Raw genomic sequence first — 24,138 nt, 5'->3', positions numbered from 1 at the left:
GGAAAGCAGAGCATTGCACACCTCATTGATTCCACTTTATGGCCCAGTAATGGCTCTGCAGCTACCAGGCACCAGCTGTATTTGTTTGCTCTCCACATTTCCAAGATTGTGGCCAACTGGCCCAGTCTTTTTCGCTCGCAGGGAAGTGCAAGATAATTGGACATGTGCAGTTTCTGTCAAGGGGCTCACATTACTCTTTCCAATGGGCCACAAGACCTCCAAGAAATCCTGCACCTCAATAGATGCAACTGTTTTTGTTTAGCCATTTTAGTGAGTGTTTGTTTCACTGTGTGTGTGTGATTTTTGGTTGTTGTACATATTTGTGTGAAATTGTGAATTAATTTTATCAGACTACTTAGAGCTGGAGGATTTGTCAGCTTTGTCCTCTTGTTCCTCTGCTGTGACTGATTGACTATTTATTTACACTAAAGCTCTGTTCTTATCCCAGACAGCAGTTGTCAAATGCTAATTTTGACTCGCCTCCAATATCCCGGAAGGCCCCGGCCTCATCTGTCAAGTGTAAAAAACCTAGACAGACAACGGGCCCCAAGAAGGAGGCCTCCATCTTCAATCACTTTTTCCGAAAGGGGCCCACCACCTCCACAACTTCTCTCACTACAGAGGCCACGCCAGCACAGCAACCTATTCCATGCAGAAAGAGACTGTCTGGCACTCCTCTACGTAGCCAAACTGTGAAGGAGGGCCCCCGTCCTACACAGACTGTGAAAGTAGACCCTGATCATCAGGTCTCTGTGAAGGAGGAGCCCATTGAGGACATACCGCCCCAGGTGCTGGTGTCTGTAAAGATGGAGGAGATTGACTTCTCCATGACAGGGCTGGCGTCCCTGGCTGATTCACAGTCCTCATCACAGGACCTGAAGCCTCTAGTTAAAGGTAAGGCCTGCCTGCTGACTGACTGTCTCCAGGAATTATTCTTCTCTGTGCGTGTGTGTGTGTGTGTGTGAAGACACTAATTCTATTTTCCATTGGAACATTTTGAATATGAGAGACTTGGCTGCCAAAACATAGTGTTTCTAATGGATACAGTATGGGCCTATGCTTAAAATGGAAATGCCCTCCATAGAGAAAGCAATGTTGGTTGTACTGTTTTTCATATTACTAGTTGCATAGAAGATTATTGTCCATTAAAGACATGCTCAGGACCTTTTGGTGACTACTAAGTATTTCTTAAACCTCCCAGTTTGAGCTGGATGTGTAGTTCATACATGCATAATCTATGAGCAGAATTACTGTTTTACCTCAATTAGCCACAAAATCCCTAGATTGAAAGCGACTGTTTTTCTGGAAGCTGTGCTGTTCTATTTTTCTTACATTTTCCCCCATGTGGGACAGCCCCCTAGCAATTTGAGTTCTAGTCAATGAGCTTCAGCCACTCACCTTCTGAGTGACAGCTAGCAAGATGCACACACACACAGCAGAGTGAGAGAGCAATGACATGATACACATACAGTCCCAGTCAAAAGTTTGGACACACCTACTCATTCAAGGGTTTTTCTTTATATTTACTATTTTCTACATTGTAGAATAATAGTGAAGACATTTGGGTGATTGTGTAGGCCAGGTCATCTGATGCAGCACTCCATGACTCTCCTTCTTGGTCAAATAGCCCTCACACAGCCTGGAGGTGTTTTTAGTCATTGTCCTGTTGAAAAACAAATGATAGTCCCACTAAGCGCAAACCAGATGGGATGGCGTTTCACTGCAGAATGCTGTGGTAGCCGTGCTGGTTAAGTGTGCCTTGAATTCTAAATGAATCACCGACAGTGTCACCAGCAAAGCACCGACACACCATCACACCTCCTCCATGCTTAACAGTGGGAACCACACATGCGTAAATCATCCGTTCACCTACTCATCGGCTCAGAAATACAATGTGTGTTGGAACCAAAAATCTCAAATTTGAACTCATTAGACCAAAGGACAGATGTCCACCAGTCTAATGTCCATTTCTTGTGTTTATTGGCCCAAGCAAGTTTTTTAATCTTATTGGTGTCCTTTAGTCGTGGTTTCTTTGCAGCAATTCTATCATGAAGGCTCCTGTGAACAGTTGATGTTGAGATGTGTCTGTTACTTAAACTCTGTGAAGCATTTTATTTGGGCTGCAATCTGAGGCTGGTAACTCTAATGAACTTATCCTCTGTAGCAGAGGTAACTCTGGGTCTTCCTTTCCTGTGGCGGTCCTCATGAGAGCCAGTTTCATCATATCGCTTGATGGTTTTTGTGACTGCACTTGAAGATACTTTAAAAGTTTTTGAAATGTTCTGTATTGACTGAACTTCATGTTTTAAAGTAATAATGGACTGTCATTTCTCTTATTTGAGCTGTTCTTGTCATAATATGGACTTGGTCTTTTACCAAATAGGCCCTTCTTCTGTATACCACCCCTACCTTGTCACAACACAACTGATCTACTCAAACGCATTAAGAAGGAAATAAATTCCACAAATTAACTTTGAACAACAACACACCTGTTAATTTAAATGCATTCCAGGTGACTACCTCATGAAGCTGGTTGAGAGAATGCCAATAGTGTGTAAAGCTGTCATCAAGGCAAAGGGTGGCTACTTTAACCTTTCTGATCTCCCCATCCCGGATCCGGGATCGTGAATACAGACTCAAGCTCATTACCATAACGCAACGTTAACTATTCATGAAAATCGCAAATGAAATGAAATAAATATGCTAGCTCTCAAGCTTAGCCTTTTGTTAACAACACTGTCATCTCAGATTTTCAAAATATGCTTCTCAACCATTGCAAAACAAGCATTTGTGTAACAGTATTGATGGCTAACGTAGCATTTAGCATTAGCATTCAGCTGGCAACATTTACACAAAAAAACAGAAAAGCATTCAAATAAAATCATTTACCTTTGAAGAACTTCAGATGTTTTCAATGAGGAGACTCTCAGATAGCAAATGTTCAGTTTTTCCTGAAAGATTATTTGTTTAGGACAAATCGCTCCGTTTTCTGCGTCACGTTTAGCTATGAAAAAACCCCTGTATCCAGGATTGTGTAAATCTATCAGCAAGCTCATTAGCATAACACAACGTTAACTATTTATGAAAATCGCAAATGAAATGAAATAAATATGCCATCTCTCAAGCTTAGCCTTTTGTAAACAACACTGTCATCTCAGATTTTCAAAATATGCTTCTCAACCATAGGAAAACAATCATTTGTGTAAAAGTAGCTAGCTAGCGTTAGCATTTCGCGTTAGCATTTAGCGTTAGCATTAGCGTTAGCATCCAGCACGCAACATTAACAAAAACATAAAAGCCTTCAAATAAAATAATTTACCTTTGAAGAACTTCTGATGTTTTCAATGAGGATACTCTCAGTTAGATAGCAGATGCTCAGTTTTTCCAAAAAGATTCCTTGTGTATTAGAAATAGCTCCGTTTTATACATCACATTTGGCTACCAAAAAAAATCCGAAAATTCAGTCCTCAAAACGCGAACTTTTTTCCAAATTAACTCCATAATATCGACTGAAAACATGGCAAACGTTGTTTAGAATCAATCATCAAGGTGTTTTTCACATATCTCTTCATTGATACATCGTTCTTGGACACATGCTTTCTCCCCTGAATCAAATGGTAAAGTAGAAGCAGCTGGCAATTGCGCACCGAATTCGACGCAGGACACCAGGCGGACACTTGGAAAATGTAGTCTCTTATGGTCAATCTTCCAATGATATGCCTACAAATACGTCACAATGCTGCTAAGACCTTGGGCGAACGACAGAAAGTGTAGGCTCATTCGTTGCGCAATCACAGCCATATAAGGAGAGAATGGAAAACAGAGCTTCAGAAATTCTGCTAATTCCTGGGTGATGCATCATCTTGGTTTCGCCTGTAGAATGAGTTCTGGGGCACTTACAGACAAAATCTTTGCAGATTCTGAAACTTCAGAGTGTTTTCTTTCCAAAACTGTCAAGAATATGCATAGTCGAGCATCTTTTCGTGACAAAATATCGCGCTTAAAACGGGAACGTTTTTTATCCAAAAATGAAATAGCGCCCCTAGAGCTCTAACAGGTTAAAGTATCTCAAATATAAAATATGTTTTGGTTTAACACTTTTTTTTTGGTTACTTCATGATTCCATATGTGTTATTTCACAATGTAGAAAACAGTAAAAATCAAGAGAGAACCAGGAATGAGTAGGTGTCCAAACTTTTGGCTAGTACTGTATCTGCACATATGTGATGTAGTAACCAGGGACCACTTTTGGGTGTTGAGCACTACCTTCAGAACTACTGGCTAAAAAGCATACAGAAGTACTGGAGAATCCCTTAAAAATGATGGATGATTTCAATGCTGCATGGAAATGTGGCCTTTTCACAATGTGTCTCTCCTTTTCTATATGTGTGTTTGTCTATAAATCCTGCTGTGTGTTTTGCAGTGGAGTGTCCTGTGTGTTCTGTGGGCATCCTTGAACAGTTCATCAACAAGCACCTGGACAGCTGTCTGACCCAAGGGGAAAAGAAGGAGAGCCTTAGGAGGTACCATTGAACACACATCTCACAGGGGTTCAAGAGTTCACTTTTTTGACGTTTCTACTTATTTTAGGCTTCCTTGACACTGACGTCCAAACTAAGCTGAAACTTCAAAAAAGTGTCCCTTAGAATTCCCCTAGAATGTTCTATTAACCTTGATGTAAAGCTAGCACTAGGTCAGGTATGTGACTTATGTTTTTATTTATTTTGACATGTCTCTGAGTTGTATATTTTGTTTAGATTTATGTTTGGGGAGATGTAATATTCCTTCCTCTGCTGAAAGTACAGTCTACTCTACCTTCAAATTTGAAGTTAACCTGGAAATGTTTATTTCTGTAGAAATCTAATGGAAGGTTCCACAGTAGGATAAATATAGGCCTGAGCCATTTGATTCTCCATCAAACTGGTGAAGTGTACATGACGGCACGGAACCCTTGATTCGTGACCTTGATGTCAGAGTGATGGATTGCACAAATTCCTATACTCTTCAACACATTTGACCTGCAACACAGCTCTGAATAGGAGCTGGTGAGGAGTTTTCAATGCTACTGTACTCATATAAATACAGGCATTGCGTCTTGGTGATGAAGAGATGCCATGTGGTCAGAACCTTGTCCTGTCCTGAATCCTCCTTATGGACTTTCTATCTGAAAAGCAGAGAAGGGAACAACAACAGAACTGAAACAGAATTACTTGGAAAGCCCAGATAAAACCCAAATATATTTATTAGCCTTACGTGGGTGGTCAGCGCAGTAGTGGAAAAACCCAATTGTCAAACTTGAGTAAAAGTGAAAGTCACCCATTAAAATCTTAAGTATATTTCAAACCAAATAATTTTACTAAGTATCAAAAGTAAATGTAATTGCAAAAATACTTAAATATCAAAGTAAAACTATAATTTCTCATTCCTTATATTACAAAAACCAGACGGCACAATTGTATTTTTTTTATTTTATTTACGGATAGCCAGGGTCACACTCCGACACTCAGACATCATTTACAAAATCAGCATTTGTGTTTAGGGTTTCTGCCAGATCAGAGGTAGTAAGGATTACCAGGGATGTTCTCTTGATAAGTGTGAGCTGGACCATTTTCCTGTCCTGCTAACCATTTGAAATGTAACCTGTACTTTTGGATGTCAGGGAAAATGTATGGAGTAAAGAGTACATTATTTTCTTTAGGAATGTAATGAACTAAAAGTTGTCCAAATATAAATAATGTACAGATACCCCAAAAAACAACTTAAGTAGTACTCTGAAGTATTTTTACTTAAGTACTTTACACCACTGGGTAAGCGATAGCAAAGAGCTTTATACCGTACACTGCTGCCAAGATGTCTGGCTCCAAATATGTGTCTGTTCTTACAAGTGGTAGCGGAGTGACTCCCGGCCTCCAATATCATTTAATTACAGAACCTCGCTCCGCCCTGCATATCAGGCCTTAGGTTGACCATAAAAAAGAAAAGGAGAGCCTCACACTCTTGGAGCTCAGATGCTATAATTGAATAACTGTTGTTTTGACAGACAAGCTGTCTTCATCAGGGTAAAATGACAAACACTGTGGGTCACTAGTTTATGGATTGGAAGGTTAACTATGGACATTAAATTCATGTTGTCTTCTTCTGTGGTGCCCAGCCTATGATGGACTGTTATTGGGCCATGTCTGAGTGCTGCAATAACAATAACGTCCTCACTGTAGTTCATCATGGACTGAATAATAGTCTAATGACCATGTTATAACAAGTTGTAAACTGATCTTCTCTATGGCTTCATATGGCACAGCTCCCTAGGTGCCAAGAGGAAGCCGATGAGGAAGCTGGTATACACACTGCTGTCCATGCAGGAGCTGAAGAAGAGGCTGAAGGAGTGCCACCTCTCTGCCCAGGGCACCAGAGACCAGCTGGTCAGGAGGCACCAGGACTTTGTACACTTCTACAATGCCCAGTGTGACGCCCTCGAACCGAAATCAGGTAAGAGTGCCATTTTCACTGTGTGAAAAATTACGATGACAGGGAGTCAACCTTGGCTGATGGTACAAATCTGCTTTTAAATGTCAAAGCAGTCTTCTAACCACCATAAACATACTTTCCTCAATTCAAAGCCATTGTTGTATAACTGTTTTGGCCATTATTGACTCCAAGCTATCATTCACGTTTCACGAACCTTTACAAGAAAAATGTGAAATCACACCTGCTAGTTCCAATTTGTGTGCGTGTAGCGGAGGTAATTTACAGCAGCCCAGTGTGGTGTACAGAGCCAGGCCCACTGACGGCTGTGTTTGCGGAGAGCACTGCAGACCATGTCACAGCCCTGCCAAGTCCTCTCTGAGTTAGTATTTCTCCATGATGACACAGAACCTGCCTCTGCATGGAACGGTCAGAGGTTCAGCACAACAGAATAGACATCTCTGATGGGAAGCAGCGTTTGAATGAAACACCAAGGCCTGCTTTGAGCCTAGCACATCATTTGAGTCTACTCTTATCAAGACTTAAATCATTTCAGCTCTAGCAAGTATTTTTTCTTGCCTTGCCTTTTGCTATGCTTCTGTGATATCTTGAGGGTGTTTAATTACAGTACTTGTACCTGCTCTAAGAATGTCAGTGAGTAACCTTGATACATGATCATGCTAGGTGTATAATGGCATGTCCTCCTAGACCTAGCGCTTGGCTTGTACTATCCAGTCAGTAGTTGGACATGTCAGAGGATAAAGGCTGTTAACAACACAATACTTTATATATTTGACCTCGGCGGACAGGTTCTCTAATCCAACAGCACCTGCTCAGACTAATCAACATGAAATGGCCAGGAGACGTGTCTGTACAAATCACCCATAAAAATGTAACCACTTGATAGTTCATGTGCATCTTTGAGGATGCTTCATTTCCTCGGTAGTGGTCTCTGGGTCATATACCTTAATGTGGTAAAAACAACAGTTCACATAAACAAGCCATGTCTGTGATCCAGAGGGTCATAAAGGTCTCTCTTCATCCTCTTTCAATAGCCAAAGACATTGCCAAAGAAGTGGAGGCCAACGAGAAGGCCAGGAACCAACTGCAGGGGAAAACCAAATGTGTACGTACCAAAACAGGATCAAGGCATCACTGACTAGCGCCACAGGACCACCGGGTAGTTTCTGTTGTTCCCAACATGGCACTATGTCCAATAAAAGGTGTTGTCTCTCGTAAACAACCTGGTCTAGTGTGTTCTTGAAGTTAAAATGATCACTTTACATGGTCTTTTTGTTGTCCAATTGTGTTGCAGGCTATGGTCTTCTCTAAGAACCTAAGTCTGGGGCAAATCGACGAGATGCATTCAACTTACAGTAAGTCATGTCTGACTGGTACGCTTCCTCCATTGAGCTGTTGTCAGTAGCTAGGTTGTTATCCAATTTGTGACAGATTTTAATGCTAATATTCTAAAATCTGCATAAAGAAAATATGCACATTTTCCCACCAGTGGTGTTTTCACCAAACGGATTTGTTACGGATAGAAATGTTATTATTCGCATAAGTTTTCATGTACCGAATAAAAAATATAAAGTTCAGTGTGTTTCCATCGCATTTTCAACTCTACCAAAAGTTTTGTCACAAACTGTTGCATTTAAATAGCAAATGTGCCTGATCTAGCCAACAGCATACAGTGCAGGTAGGCTGTGTGGTTAGGCTAGTCTACATGAGATTATTATGGAGCTAGAATATTTTATTTGTCAAACGGCAGTCGAGCATTGATCATCATGTCACCAGAATCAGACACTCGATATTTATTGGAATGGATCATCAAGATCAATGTACTCTTTCACCACCCTGTGAAGTTCATTAGTTATTTCATCTGTAGCCTAAGAAATTGCATGGTTTCCCAAGTCATAGTGGAAGGATCACACACCATATCATTGCATAAATCCAAGTTTAATTCGATATGATGGTTATTATATGAATATTTGCGCATTAAAGCGTTTCCACTGCCATTTCTCGCAGAATACATTTTACCGACACAAAAAATCCCCCGCATGTCAAACAAACAATGCTACACGCACTGTAGTAGCTCTTGATTATGTAGTGCTTACTTTAGAATGTTGCAGTGTACTGTGTAGAATACTATACTAAACACTGTAGTATCCCTCTACCACGTAGTGCTTACTTTAGACTGTTAGCTGCTAGATTTGTCGATGCTTTTTTCATTTGAATGTGATGTCCCTGGGGAGCTCATGCCAGGAATTTTCCTCTGATGTTCCCCCCTTGATCATGTAGTGCTTACTATATAATTTTGTAGTATACCATACTCCCCACTGTAGTATCCCTTGCAGTGCATAAAATTAACTGTTTGGTCCACCGGCCACTGGGGCAGGGGCGCAAAGCTGTCATCAAGGCAAAGGGTGACTACTTTGAAGAATCTCAAATATAAATATATTTTGATTTGACACTTTTTTTTTGGTTACTACATGTGGTGTTTCAGTTTTTGATATCTTCACTATTATTCCACAGTAAAAATAAAGAAAAACCCTGGAATGAGTAGGTGTCCAAACTTCCTATTTATCTTTCGATGGATCAAGCAAGCAAAGTTTATTTAAGCTTAGGCTTGCTTGTTTGACAGACAAATAACACATTAACATGCGCACACCAAAATGATCTAGATCAGTTCCACTAGACTAAAAACGATGACAAACAATACTGTACTTCTGATGGTAGAAAATAACAGGTAACCACTGCATTTACATGAACAGATATTTTAGAAATACAAATGGCTTTACTTAAAGACAGTCACCTTATTGGTAAACTGCCTGGACCTGAAACGGGCAATGCCTCCAAAAAAACCTTTACATAATGAACATCTTCAATTTTGTAACACATGATTAAACTCACTGATGGTCAAACTTAACACATACCATTCAGAACAATTGACCACCCCAAACAGTTCTTAAAGACAGCATGGTCACAAAATGGTTGCTCACAGAACTAAACCAACAGCAACAATGCCCTACAGCCTATACACACAAAGGACCTTCCAGGTAGAAAGGCTCTTCCAGGTACAAAAATAGAAATAAAGAAATATAATGAACAGCAATAAGCATGCCATTAACAGCCGATTTCATTATGTAATAATCAATGACAATCTCCACAGAGGAGTTCTGTCAGAGTGACCATCGGGTTCTTGGTCTCCCCGGATTGCTCAGTTTGGCCGGGCGGCCAGCTCTAGGTAGAGTCTTGCTGATTCCAAACTTATTCCATTTAAGAATAATGGAGGCCACTGTGTTTTGGGGACCTTCAATGCTGCAGAATTTTTTTCGGTACCCTTCCCCAGCAGCATCTACGGACAATTAACTTTGTTTTTGCTCTGACATGCACTGTCAACTGTGGGACCTTACATAGACAGGTGTGTGCCTTTCCAAATATAATCAATAGAATTTACCACATGTGGACTCCAAGTTGTAGAAACATCTCAAGGTTAAGCAATGGAAACAGGATGCACCTGAGCTCAATTTCAAGTCTGAATACTTATGTAAATACGTTTTTTTTAATTTGCAAAAATATCAACCTTTTTTAGTTTTGTTATTATTGGGTATTGTGTGTAGATTTGATTTCGAAAACAATTATTCAATCAATTTGGCTGTAATGTTAGAAAATTTTGAGAAAGTGAAGGGTTTTGAATAGTTTCCGAATGCACTGTAAATATAGTAAAGCTACAGTTTTTTTAGACTGTAGTATTTTTTTCATGTGGGCTGGCCCTTAGATACTTTATCGGCGCGGCAGGTAGCCTCGAGGTTAGAGCATTGGGCCAGTAACCGAAAGGTTGCTGGATCGAATCCCAGAGCTGACAAGGTAAAAATCTGTCTTTCTGCCTCTGAACAAGGCACTGTTTCCCCGTAGGCCATCATTGTAAAGAATAATTTGTTCTTAACTGACTTGCCTAGTTCAATAAAGGTTCAATTTAAAAAAAAAAAATACTTAAACACTGCGGTGCGTTTTATTATTTCAGAACGCTTAGTCATTCCAGTCCACTTGAGTGGTGCACTCACTTTAGTCCTTGTACCAGTTTAGGAGAAGTTATCTTCCTCTGAGAGCTCAGGCCAGAACCAGAGATAAGAGGAGTGGCTCTGTCACATACACAGAACATATCAATACAGTGGGAGTGCAACAGGGGTGCACCATCGAGCCTGCTCAGTGCCCTCGTATGGCTAAGGACCCACTTCAGCGGAGAGAATTGCCAGGAAGACCATAAGCTCCCCTGGTGGCTGTGTGGCTGTATATTCTGAGATAACTGTGATGAAGTGATTAAGCATCAGGGACTCTCACAGCAGCAGACATTACACCATGAAGAGGAGGGAAACGCTTAGGTTTACTGGGGTGTTTCAGTGTCTCTTTGGTGAATAATTCTGACCTGTAATAGCCTTTACCCAGTGGGACTTAATTTATGCAGAAGAATCTGAGACAGATTGTGTTTGCCTTGCCTCTTGGGCAGACAGACAGACCGAGCGAGAGTTTGTAAGGGGACCGTATGGAACTTTGCAAGGTTAAGTGGCTGTGATAGCCAGAGGAAGATAAAAGGTGGGTGGAACTAGAAATAGCTTGGTGGTGCTAACTTTGATAAATATGAGATTGAAAGGAGATTGAAATATTGATCTGACTCATGAAGGGGTGTATTATAAATAGCTGGCTTAAATTAAAACGGTTTGATTAATCAGACCAGAGCAGGCTTGCCCGGCCCCACGATGACTCACTCCTCTGGCTGTTAGATCAGTGAATGGGCAGACACCAGGGATATGGCAACACACACGCACAAACACAGAGTGCTGACCACATGCGGTATGTGGTAGCAGTCTCGCTCTCTCTTCCAAACGTGTGAACAAGATGAGCACACTCAATGAATGTCCCTCCATCAGTGTGCTATTGTTGTATCATTGAACAGCAAGGTTGCGAGCAGGACCCTAAAACAATGCCAAGCAGAACTTTTTTCTCAGTGAACTTCAGCTTTTATTATTTATTATTATTATTATTATTATTATTATTATTATATATATATATATATATATTATTATGTATATATATATATATACACAATTTTTAATTTATTGCCAAATTTTTGACAGTATTACTTTAGTGCCTTGTTGCAACAGGAGGCATATTTTGGAATATAGTGAAACACAGCTTAGCCTTTTGTTAATCACCCTGTCATCTCAGATTTTGAAATGATGCTTTAAAGCCAAAGCAAGACAAGCGTTTGTTTAAGTTTATCGATAGCCTAGCATAGCATTATGTCCAGCTAGCAGCAGGAAGCTTGGTCACAAATTAGAAAAGCAATCAAATCAACCGTTTACCTTTGATGAGCTTCGGATGTTTTCACTCACGAGACTCCCAGTTAGACAGCAAATGTTCCTTTTGTTCCATAAAGATTATTTTTATACCCAAAATACCTCTGTTTGTTGGTCATGTTATGTTCAGAAATCCACCGGAAATAGCGGTCACGACAACGCCGAAAAAAAATTCCAAATTATATCCATAATATCAATAAACATGGCAAACATTTTTTATAATCAATCCTCAAGGTGTTTTTCAAATATCTATTCGATAATATATCAACCGGGACAATTGGCTTTTCAGTAGGAGCGAGAGGAAAAATGACTCCCTCTCTCTTTTACACAAGAATCACTCTGAGAGCCCTCAGCTGGCCACTTACTGGCTCATTCTTCAACTTAAAGGCGTGAAACTACATCAAAATGCTGTAGACACCTTAGGGGATACGTAGAAAAAGGAATCTGGTTGATATCCCTTCAATGGCCAATAGGGGTTTATAGGAACACAACAGTTTCAAAATAAGAGGCACTTCCTGATTGGGTTTTCCTCAGGCTTTCGCCTGCAATATCAGTTCTATTATACTCACAGACAATATTTTGACAGTTTTGGAAACTTTAGTGTTTTCTATCCTAAGCTGTCAATTATATGCATATTCTAGCATCTGGTCCTGAGAAATAGGTGGTTTACTTTGGGAATGTTATTTTTCCAAAAATAAAAATAGTGCCCCCTAGTTTCAAGAGGTTAAACTGTAACTGTTTTAAAGTCAACATTGGCTTCATGATGAAAACCCTGAGCAGTTTCCTTCTACTCCGGGAACTGAAGTAGGAAGGACACCTGTATTTGTAGTGAATGGATGTATTGATACACCATCTGAAGTGGGGCAAAAAAGTATTTAGTCAGCCACCAATTGTGCAAGTTCTCCCACTTAAAAAGATGAGAGAGGCCTGTAATTTTCATCATAGGTACACTTCAACTATCCAGAAAATCACATTGTAGGATTTTTAATGAATTTATTTGCAAATTATGGTGGAAAAAAAGTATTTGGTCAGTAACAAAAGTGTATCTCAATACTTTGTTATATACATTTTGTTGGCAATGACAGAGGTCAAATGTTTTCTGTAAGTCTTCACAAGGTTTTCACACACTGTTGCTGGTATTTTGGCCCATTCCTCCATGCAGATCTCCTCTAGAGCAGTGATGTTTTGGGGCTGTTGCTGGGCAACACAGACTTTCAACTCCCTCCAAAGATTTTCTATGGGGTTGAGATCTGGAGACTGGCTGGGCCACTCCAGGACCTTGAAATGCTTCTTACAAAGCCACTCCTTCGTTGCCCGGGCAGTGTGTTTGGGATCATTGTCATGCTGAAAGACCCAGCCACGTTTCATCTTCAATGCCCTTGCTGATGGAAGGTTTTCACTCAAAATCTCACGATACATAGCCCCATTCATTCTTTCCTTTACACGGATCAGTCATCCTGGTCCCTTTGCAGAAAAACAGCCCCAAAGCATGATGTTTCCACCCCCATGCTTCACAGTAGGTATGGTGTTCTTTGGATGCAACTCAGCATTCTTTGTCCTCCAAACACGACGAGTTGAGTTACCAAAAAGTTATATTTTGGTTTCATCTGACCATATGACATTCTCCCAATCTTCTTCTTGATCATCCAAATGATCTCTAGCAAACTTCAGACGGGCCTGGACATGTACTGGCTTAAGCAGGGGGACACGTCTGGCACTGCAGGATTTGAGTCCCTGGCGGCGTAGTGTGTTACTGATGATAGGCTTTGTTACTTCGGTGCCAGCTCTCTGCAGGTCATTCACTAGGTCCCCCAGTGTGGTTCTTGTGATAATTTTGACCCCACGGGGTGAGATCTTACGTGGAGCCCCAGATCGAGGGAGATTATCAGTGGTCTTGTATGTCTTCCATTTCCTAGTAATTGCTCCCACAGCTGATTTCTTCAAACCAAGCTGCTTACCTATTGCAGATTCAGTCTTCCCAGCCTGGTGCAGGTCTACAATTTTTGTTTCTGGTGTCCTTTGACAGCTCTTTGGTCTTGGCCATAGTGGAGTTTGGAGTGTGACTGTTTGAGGTTGTGGACAGGTGTCTTTTATACTGATAACAAGTTCAAACAGGTGCCATTAATACAGGTAACGAGTGGAGGACAGAGGAGCCTCTTAAAGAAGTTACAGGTCTGTGAGAGCCAGAAATCTTGCTTGTTTGTAGGTGACCAAATACTTATTTTCCACCATAATTTTCAAATAAATTCATTAAAAATCCTATAATGTGATTTTCTGGATTTTCTTTTCTCATTTTCTGTCATAGTTGAAGTGTACCTATTATGAAAATTACAGGCCTCTCTCATCTTTTTAAGTGGGAGAACTTGCACAATTGGTGGCTGACTAAATACTTTTTTGCCCCACTGTATTAATAACCTCACCATGAAAGGGATACTCAATGTCTGCTTTTTACCCATCTACCAATAGGTGCCCTTTGCGAGGCATTGGAAACCTTGCTGGTCTTTGTAGTTGAATCTGTGTTTGAAATTCATTGTTCGACTTCGGGACCTTGTATGTGAAGGCTACGCAGATGAGGTAGTCATTCAGAAATCATGTTGAACACTATTATCGCACACAGAGTCCATGCAACTTATTTAGTCTTGCCATAACAAAGGGTTTGAATAATTATTGACTCAATAAGTCCATTACTTTAACCCCCCTACTTTTTTCAATTTCTGCCTGAAGACATACCCAAATCTAACTGCCTGGAGCTCAGGCACAGAACCAAGGATATGAATATTCTTGGTACCATTTGAAAGAAAACACTCTGAAGTTTGTGTAAATGTGAATTGAATGTAGGAGAATATAACACAATAGATCTGGTTTAGATAATACAATGAAAAAAAACATACGTTTTTTATTTTTATTGTTGTATCATCTTTAAAATGAACAAGACAAAACAAACATTCAGATAGGATGATGGGGACAATTTCAGTGAAAAACATAAGAGGGCAACAGTACTTGTGCAAAGTTTCAGAATGATAACTTCCCTAATGAGTGTGCTACATGACATTTAAAGTAGCCCAAATGTACCCAAGGGGCCAAATTGGTGAAGTTATATATATACACATTTACAAAATAACACTTTCTATATTTGGAAGACCCTCAGTCCTCTACACAATATTATTCTGCTGATGCCAGGTGCCATAGCACATCCATGCCTGCAGAAATAAATTTGGCAGATGAACACCACTTGTGGCAGGAGCTGGATGAACCAGCTTCAGTGGGGGATGGACACCTTGGCACTGGGGGCTCCCATTCGGCGTCAGTGTCACTGTGAAAGAAAATGTTCAGTTAGAATAGTTTCACATATGAGCCCTGTATCAACAGGTAAAATAAACAGATATATATAGAGTACAGGGAACATAAGGTTGAATATATTATTATAGACCTGCTAGATCTACTGTCTCTATTATATTATGACAGACCAGCTAGATCTACTGTCTATTTTATATTATGACATTTCAGCTAGATCTACTGTCTCTATTATATTATGACAGCCCAGCTAGATCTACTGTCTTTATTAATATTACAACAGACCAGCTGTATCTACTGTCTCCATTTCACTTTGGCCATTGTGGGCCTGCCCTCCCCTCAACAGCCTCAAATAGGCTATTTCATGTTCGGGTGGGGTGGGGTGGAGTGGAGTGGCAGACACACGCATCTCGGCCATGCTCCCTCTAATCCACAATATGTGTATATATACACACACAATCATAGGCTATTGGTCATAAACATACATACAAACATACCCCCACCCACAATGTATAGCCAACGTGTACTTTACACATTTCATTACATTTTTATATATTGCTACAAACATTTAAGAAAATCACAAATAATATGTTATATTATTAATTTCAAACAACGGCATTAGCATGAAAATAATTTACCAGTCCAAAAAGAGTTTCAAAAAATATTCCTCCATTTGGGAATCGCTAAATGAATCGTCCTCCAACAATCTCTGTCTCACTTTAAATTTCTTCTAAAATTGTGTGTACATCTGTATATGTAGACTTAGATGCAGCTTTCCCTGACTTAGTCGCCATACTGATTGATATATAAACAGCTGAAGATGAGCTTTACCAAAACAATGCTCTGTGTAACATGCGTGGCACCTTCCGGTATGAATCTTCAATGACGAATGACCCTCTTTACGCCGGAGTTTACTACATGGGTTGGTCTTCCAACACATAAACATTAAATATTGCCGTTTACCTCAGCTCATTGGCTATCTACCCAGCTAGATTTCAAGACGATCAATGGTCATTGGGTTAAAATACAGTCAATTAACGAAACAGCGCTCATATCATTGGTGCACAATGATTACCTGTTGTCTTCAAATCGGTTTCTTTCAGTCAATACGTCCCGCGAAATGACCCATCAGGTTTGGTTGTGTTACAAACAAACCAGTTGATTGCAATGAAACCAAACATGACTGGAAAAGTCACATTTAGTGTGTGTATTTACATCGAATGTGTCGTTGAAAATGGAATGAGACGGAATTCACTACACAAGCGGTTCACAAAATGGATTTTATCAAACAAAAGACCATTCATTGTGTAACAATGAGCATTGGGATTGCAAACAGAGGAAGATCGTCAAAGGTAAATTATTTATTTTATTGCAATTTGTGATGTTACACCTGTGCTGGTTGAAATAGTTTTTTTTTATTGGGCTTTGTTCTCAGATAATCGCATCGTATTCTTTCGCAGTAAATCCTTTTTTAAATCTGACAACGCAGTTGGATTAGCAAGATTCTAGGCTTTCGAAACATGTGAGACTCTTGTATTTTCATGAATGTTTAATATGACTATTTATGTAGCGATCACCGTATGTTGTCGAATTTAATCCCGCTAACGGGTTCGGTGCGCAGAGAGGTTAAAAGCAGAAATGGGTGTGCATAAACGGAATACAGGAACTTCAAAATTATAAAAACAAGGAATTGTGCAGTATGACTAAAAAAACGATAAAATATCAATGTGTATCAAATCTTACTGTTGTTCATATACACTGAGTATACAAAACATTCAGGACACCTGCTCTTCCCATGACAGACTGACCAGGTGAATCCAGATGAAAACTATCATTCCTTATTGATGTTAATTGTTAAATCCACTTCTATCAGTGTAGATGAAGGGGAAGGAGACAGGTTAAAGAAGGATTTTTAAGCCTTGAGTCAACATGGATTTTGTATGTGTGCCATTGACGGTGAACGGCCAAGACACAAGTTTTAAGTGCATTTGAATGGGTTATGGTTTGTGGCAAGAGCAAGAACAGCAATGCTGCTGGGGTTTTCACGCTCAACAGTTTCCTATGTGAATCAAGAATGGTCCACCACCCAAAGGACATCCAGCCAACTTTACACAACTTTGGGAAGCATTTGCGTCAACATGGGCCAGCATCCCAGTGGGGTCCCAAATGATTGACACCCTTAATAAAGATGAACAAAAATGACTATATAACATTAATTATTCAAATACTGACCTGTATTGTATGCTCAAAGAAATGTTCACAAATGACTCTCCATGTTGGTGGATTGTTGATGTTATGGGGCTATTTTGCTTCCACTGGTCCTGAGGCCTTTCTTAAGGTCAAATGTATATTGTATGCTTCAATGCGCTTTGACAAAGTCTACATGTGTCTGGAACGCTTGGAGGGATGCGACACCATTCTTCCACGAGAAATTCCATATTTTGGGGTTTTGTTGATGGTGGTGGAAAACGCTGTCTCGGCGCCTCTTCAGTATCTCCCATAAGTGTTTCATTGAGTTGAGATCTGGTGATTGGCTGGCGCGCACACACACTTTGAACCCCCTATGCTCCTTTGAGATCCATCTTTCAAAGTCAATGAGATTTGTTCTTCTAGGCATAGCAATCAAAATAATGGGCAACTGGGCATTTTTATACATTGCTTAATTAACTCAGGAACCACACCTGTGTGGAAGCATTTTCTATCAGTATACTTTGTATCCCTCATTAATTCAAGTGTTTTCTTTATTTTGGCAGTTACCCGTAGCTCAGTACTTGAATAATCTATTTTATTCAGTCCTTTTTGCTCATCTTTATCAATGGTTTCAATCATTGTGGACCCCACTGTATACAGTGTATAGCATCATATCTACCTAATTATTACCCTGACCCTCTGCCAGGACAGCTGGCTTCAGGATCCAGCCTATGCCCAACAGAAGAATAGCTAGATAAGAAACCAGGTTACCACCACTTTCCTCTGCACATGTTCCTCATTCCATCAAACATCTGTGATTCATAATAAGCCATTTATTTGTGCCCAGGCAATTGCTGACAGTTGACGACATTTTATAACGGAACAATGATTCTATTTTTCACTCGGATGTCTCTCTGCATTCAATGTTCTTTTTGGAATTACTCCTTTACTACATGTATTGCTCTATGCTGGTGCGTTATAATCATATACTCTTATGGCTAATGGTGGCCTTAACCTACCCCAAAAGAAAACATAAAAACTTTAAGGCAATTTTACCTCTCTTATTGAACTTCATCTTGAAATGTTAAGATTAGAGACCAAAACGTTTAATACAGTATTAGAAAAAATCTGTTGCCTTTTTCTGTCAGTTCTTACATACCTTCTCTTTCTGTCCTTCTGATTTCCAGATGCTGCGATTTCCCCTCAAAAAGATTAAACTCCTAATTTATTTTGTGCTTATTGCAATTAACCTTTAGGCCTCTCGTTTGCCTCCATGCATGCACAGTATTAAACACCCATCGTTTCATGTTAACAACTATTTGCCATCTAGCCATCAAGTAGTAAAAAGGAAGTTTCACCCTTCAGGACATCTGTTTTGATATTGTTCGTGAAAGCTGCTCACCTGAGCTGGATCAAAGCCTGAGACGATAAGGCCAGAGAAAGGAGATGATGATTTTCTCTTCTTTCTTCTCTGCTCCCTTTTTCTCTCTTTCTCTGTGTGCAGCTGAACCCATGTTTGGAGGCAGGTCGTTGTGACATTTTATCAGTTGCGGATGGTGACATTTGCACACGTCATGCACAGAGTGGTGGTCCCTGTGTGATATACTTAACGGGTTGCCAATAAGAACGAGGTGACTGTGTGATTGGATCCACATCAAACATGGCATTTCATGGAGAAAGTCATCCTGCTACTGAGAAGGATGTACTCCACTTTGAGTCAGTTAGGCTACAGGAGCAAGCAAGGCAGCAGTATGGGACTTCAACAGATGCTGACAGGATGTCACACAGATAGAAGTTGGAACAGATACCAGGTCTTCAGCTCGCTTAGATGTGAATTACTGGTTTGATAATGATCAGTATTTGTCCATGCAACTGTAATTTCTTCATTACAGCTTAGACTTGAAAATCCAAAAAAGTGCTTTGTTGTTCTGGGGCTGCATATGAAACACATTTTTTTTAACCACAAAACTTTGAAAGCAGGCATTGCATGCATTAGAGTTCACTCTGTACATGGAATGTCCCTGTCTACGAAACAAACAAGTGATGGAAGTTAATTCAGTTAAACTATAATTTGCTTCATAAAGACTAATATGAATTTCAGAATTAAATATAGCATGTCTTGATTTCAAACCCAACAAATAGCTATGAGCAGGTATTGTATTGACATGTAAATAGAAGAAAAGCTCTAGCCAAAACGAGATTAGTCACGGGCAAGAATTAATCTGAGGACTAGTCAATTTAGAATGAATCTGAGGACTGTTATTTATCTAATCAACTAACTATGTTTAACCTCTCTAGGGTATGTGGGACGCTAGCATGTGTGGTACGCTGGCCAACATCAGGTGAGATTTGTAGAGCGCCAAATTCAAATACAGAAATACTCATAAAAATTCAGAAAAGATACAACTATTTTACATAGGTTTAAAGATTAACTTCTTGTGAATCCAACCACGGTGTCAGATTTTAAAAAATGCTTTACGGTGAAAGCATACCTTACAATTATTTGAGAACAAAACCCAGCAGACAAATCATTACAAACAGTAACCAGCCAAGTAGAAGAGTTACGCAAGTCAGAAATAGAGATACAATTAATCACTTACCTTTGATGATCTTCATATGTTTGCACTCAGAAGACATTCATTTATTTAACAAATGTTCCTTTTGTTCGATAAAGTCTCTCTTTATATGCGAAAACCTCCATTTTGTTTGCGTGTTTTCTTCAGTAAACCACAGGCTCAAATGCAGTCACAACAGGCAGACAAAAAAATCAAAATTGTATCCGTAAAGTTCATAGAAACATGTCAAACGATGTTTATATTCAATCCTCAGGTTGTGTTTAGCCTAAAAAATCGATAATATTTCAACCGGACAATAAAGTTGTCAATATAAAAGGTAAACAAGAAAGGCACTCTCTCGGTCGCACGCATGAAAGAGCTCTGTGACACGGCAGGGTCCACTCATTCAGACTGCTTCAGACTGCTGCATAGGAACTGCAATTTGAGTCTTAAGTCAATGGATACTGTAATGGCATTGAATAGAAAACTACAACAAACAAAAAAATCCAACTTCCTGAATGGATATTTCTTAGGTTTTCACCTGCCAAATTAGTTCTATTATACTCAGACATTATTTTAACAGTTTTGGAAACTTTAGAGTGTTTTCTATCCAAATCTACTAAGTAGAAGGCAGTTTAATTTGGGCATGTTTTTCATCCAAAATTCCAAATGCTGCCACCTACCCTAGAGAAGTTCATTGTTACCAGATTAAATTAATCATGTATCATTTAACTCATTAGGATCTGGGGCACCACGAGAGCGGTTCTTTAAAGAGTTACCATCTCCCGAATTAAACTCTAAAAGGTCTTTACCTATCATATCTATAAACAGTCAACTTATTAATCATAACCTTGTATCATATCATCATTCTGAACAGTTGTAACTTTGCATCTGCTAAAACCTGAGCCTTACTTATGATTCAGTACAACACACATTGGTTTAATATTTATTTACTAGCTAATTAATGGTAACACAGGATAAAAAATACACACTTACTACATTTAAAACAGGTCCCTAGCAGACTGACAATATTATGGCTGCTTGTTACAAAAGTGATGGAGAGAGAGAGAGGTACAGAGACACTTAACGTTGGTACATTTAGAAACTACTCTCTCTTACAGTAGTCACATACTTTGCCCCTGAACTGCCGCCTGCTTGGAGTAAGAAATCATGAATCTATTTATGTGAAATGCCTTTGTTCGCCGGATCTCTCCAGTTTCAGCTGGAAAAAAATATCTTGAAACAAAGTACATTCTTTTGATGAATATTGGAGAGGGAGACCAGAATCTTCTTGATTTACAACAGGACGTGAGTGGTTAATCAAATCAAATTCAAATCAAATGTATTTATATAGCCCTTCGTACATCAGCTGATATCTCAAAGTGCTGTACAGAAACCCAGCCTAAAACCCCAAACAGCAAGCAATGCAGGTGTAGAAGCACGGTGGCTAGGAAAAACTCCCTAGAAAGGCCAAAACCTAGGAAGAAACCTAGAGAGGAACCAGGCTATGTGGGGTGGCCAGTCCTCTTCTGGCTGTGCCGGGTGGAGATTATAACAGAACATGGTCAAGATGTTCAAATGTTCATAAATGACCAGCATGGTCGAATAATAATAAGGCAGAACAGTTGAAACTGGAGCAGCAGCACAGTCAGGTGGACTGGGGACAGCAAGGAGTCATCATGTCAGGTATTCCGGTGGCATGGTCCTAGGGCTCAGGTCCTCCGAGAGAGAGAAAGAAAGAGAGAATTAGAGAGAGCATATGTGGGATGGCCAGTCCTCTTCTGGCTGTGCCGGGTGGAGATTATAACAGAACATGGCCAAGATGTTCAAATGTTCATAAATGACCAGCATGGTCGAATAATAATAAGGCAGAACAGTTGAAACTGGAGCAGCAGCACAGTCAGGTGGACTGGGGACAGCAAGGAGTCATCATGTCAGGTATTCCGGTGGCATGGTCCTAGGGCTCAGGTCCTCCGAGAGAGAGAAAGAAAGAGAGAATTAGAGAGAGCATATGTGGGATGGCCAGTCCTCTTCTGGCTGTGCCGGGTGGAGATTATAACAGAACATGGCCAAGATGTTCAAATGTTCATAAATGACCAGCATGGCCGAATAATAATAAGGCAGAACAGTTGAAACTGGAGCAGCAGCACGGCCAGGTGGACTGGTGACAGCAAGGAGTCATCATGTCAGGTAGTCCTGGGGCATGGTCCTAGGGCTCAGGTCCTCCAAGAGAGAGAAAGAGAGAAGGAGAGAATTAGAGAACGCACACTTAGATTCACACAGGACACCGAATAGGACAGGAGAAGTACTCCAGATATAACAAACTGACCCTAGCCCCCCGACACATACACTACTGCAGCATAAATACTGGAGGCTGAGACAGGAGGGGTCAGGAGACACTGTGGCCGCATCCGAGGACACCCCCGGACAGGGCCAAACAATCCCCACCACTAATCCCCACCAGTTCTCTTCTCCCCCCTCTGCAGGTGAGAGGGTGTCTGAGTGGTTATTTATTGCAAACCTGATCTGACCTATTTGGATTCTCATGGACAGTCATGACATAATGAACCCATAATGAACCCATGAATTGTGTGTATTCACCTTTCTGAATGCTGCTCTAACTGGGTGGTGTAATATACTGAAGTCTGTTTTCATTCCTCCAAAGATATCCAAATATTACATACCATCAGATCACAGTGACCTTCCAATAAAACTTAAGATCTTTGACCTTCATTCAGTGGTCTCACTCAAGACTCTTCAAGGTGTAAACCTGTCATAGCCACGTCAGAAACAGTCCTCAGAATAATAGTCTGATTCAGCCACTGGTCTTGTAGGCCTAATCTGAGTAATACATTTTTTTTTGTAATAAATACTTATACCTCGGAATTCAAAACACAATGTTAGCCCTCTTCGTTCTTGCTTTGTAAAGTGCTTGCTTATCAGCAGGAAACAGGTACTGAATATCCCAGCTTGGTGAATCTGGTGAATCTAATTTACTGTACAGTGCATGTGCAAACAGAACAGTACTGCTGAGTCAGGGTTCGGGGGAAAGAAGGAGGTGTGAAATGGAGGCCTAATGCGGACCATGCAGCAGGATCATGCAGGGGCACACACACATGCATGCACACGCACACACTTCATCTCAATTTACTCTGAACATTGGACTTGCTGGAATGTTTGGTGCTGCAAGAATGGCCTAAGCAGCTGCAGCCAGGGTCCAGTGCTTTCAGAAGCTGAATATCTGTACACAATGTTTTACAATGGGAGAACTCTGATGTCTGGTCTTGTCTCATGGGGATTTATGAGTGATTTTAGATACTGGTTTACAGTACAAGATGTGAAAGTGATCAGAATGAGAATATATTGAGCAGATTCCAGAGGATCTATCCCTTAGGGCTAGGAATTGCCAAGGACCTCACGATACGATATTATCACGGACCTCACAATCTATATTTATTGCGATTCCATGATCCAAACATATTGCTCACCTTATGTCTGCTGCAGAGGGACGAGAGCCATGAGAAAACTTATCAGTCATGGAAATAAAAGTGCTGAAAACAAATTGGGTACCTATTTAAAAATAATATTCCGACATGTAACTGTATAAATTTTGTCCCCCATCACTACTACCCATATGCTTTAGTCATATAGTCAGACTCCAGAGTGGAGGTTAGCTGTGCTCTAGCTGAGAGAACACAATGTCCTGCAGAACATGGCTATAACAGGCACAGCAGTGGAAAGGAATCTCATGTTGAAATCACTTAACTACACAGGCGGTTGTAATGCAATTCTGTCCTGGTGCGTGTGTTCTCTGTGTGATCTGGACTACTTTGGTCCTATGTTGTATTGACAGGACACGTATGCTATGAGGAGTTTAATATGCACAGGAATGAAACACTGTCCTTTCAGTTCAATCTGGAACCAGGTATGAGGTCTGAGCATAAATATTTTGTGCTTTTTGTTTCTCTCAGATCCATTGTTTCGCTATAACAACCCTGAAATTGCGATTCCATACTCTTGGTTTTACATTCTCTGGAGTTTGTTCTCAGTTATGTTATTATTTTACCCCCCCTCCCATATTTTATGTTTTTGTTCTGCTGAACTGAACCCATCTGTTTTGGCCCTCTACTTGAATCCCTTCTGCAAACTTCATCCATTAGCTTTGTCTGCCTAAATCGGCCAGTGTTTTGATAAGTTTATTTCACCAGCACGAACTTGTGATTTGATTTGAGTTATCATTTGACCGACTCTGCGTAGGCTGATAAGCTCTCGGAGAG

General features: G+C 40.2%; 1 protein-coding gene across 2 annotated transcripts in view; it reads left to right on the top strand.

The window, feature by feature from the left end:
- LOC139413566 (E3 ubiquitin-protein ligase RAD18-like) overlaps window positions 1-24,138 on the top strand; it is a 100,132-nt gene that overhangs the window by 24,524 nt on the left and 51,470 nt on the right. For both annotated transcript variants that reach the window (XR_011634813.1, XM_071161072.1), the window contains exons 5-9: window positions 449-894; window positions 4,424-4,523; window positions 6,299-6,486; window positions 7,518-7,588; window positions 7,778-7,838. Coding sequence is in view for 1 of the 2 variants with exons in the window: in XM_071161072.1 (XP_071017173.1) it covers window positions 449-894; window positions 4,424-4,523; window positions 6,299-6,486; window positions 7,518-7,588; window positions 7,778-7,838 (866 nt within the window). In the remaining variant the exon portion in view is untranslated. The remainder of the gene's footprint in view (window positions 1-448; window positions 895-4,423; window positions 4,524-6,298; window positions 6,487-7,517; window positions 7,589-7,777; window positions 7,839-24,138) is intronic.

Source organism: Oncorhynchus clarkii, chromosome 7 (genome assembly GCF_045791955.1).
Source record: "Oncorhynchus clarkii lewisi isolate Uvic-CL-2024 chromosome 7, UVic_Ocla_1.0, whole genome shotgun sequence".
NCBI classification, from domain to species: Eukaryota; Metazoa; Chordata; class Actinopteri; order Salmoniformes; family Salmonidae; genus Oncorhynchus; species Oncorhynchus clarkii.
The sequence above is the reverse complement of the archived record's forward strand: the minus strand, read 5'-3'. Positions and strand labels throughout refer to the sequence as shown.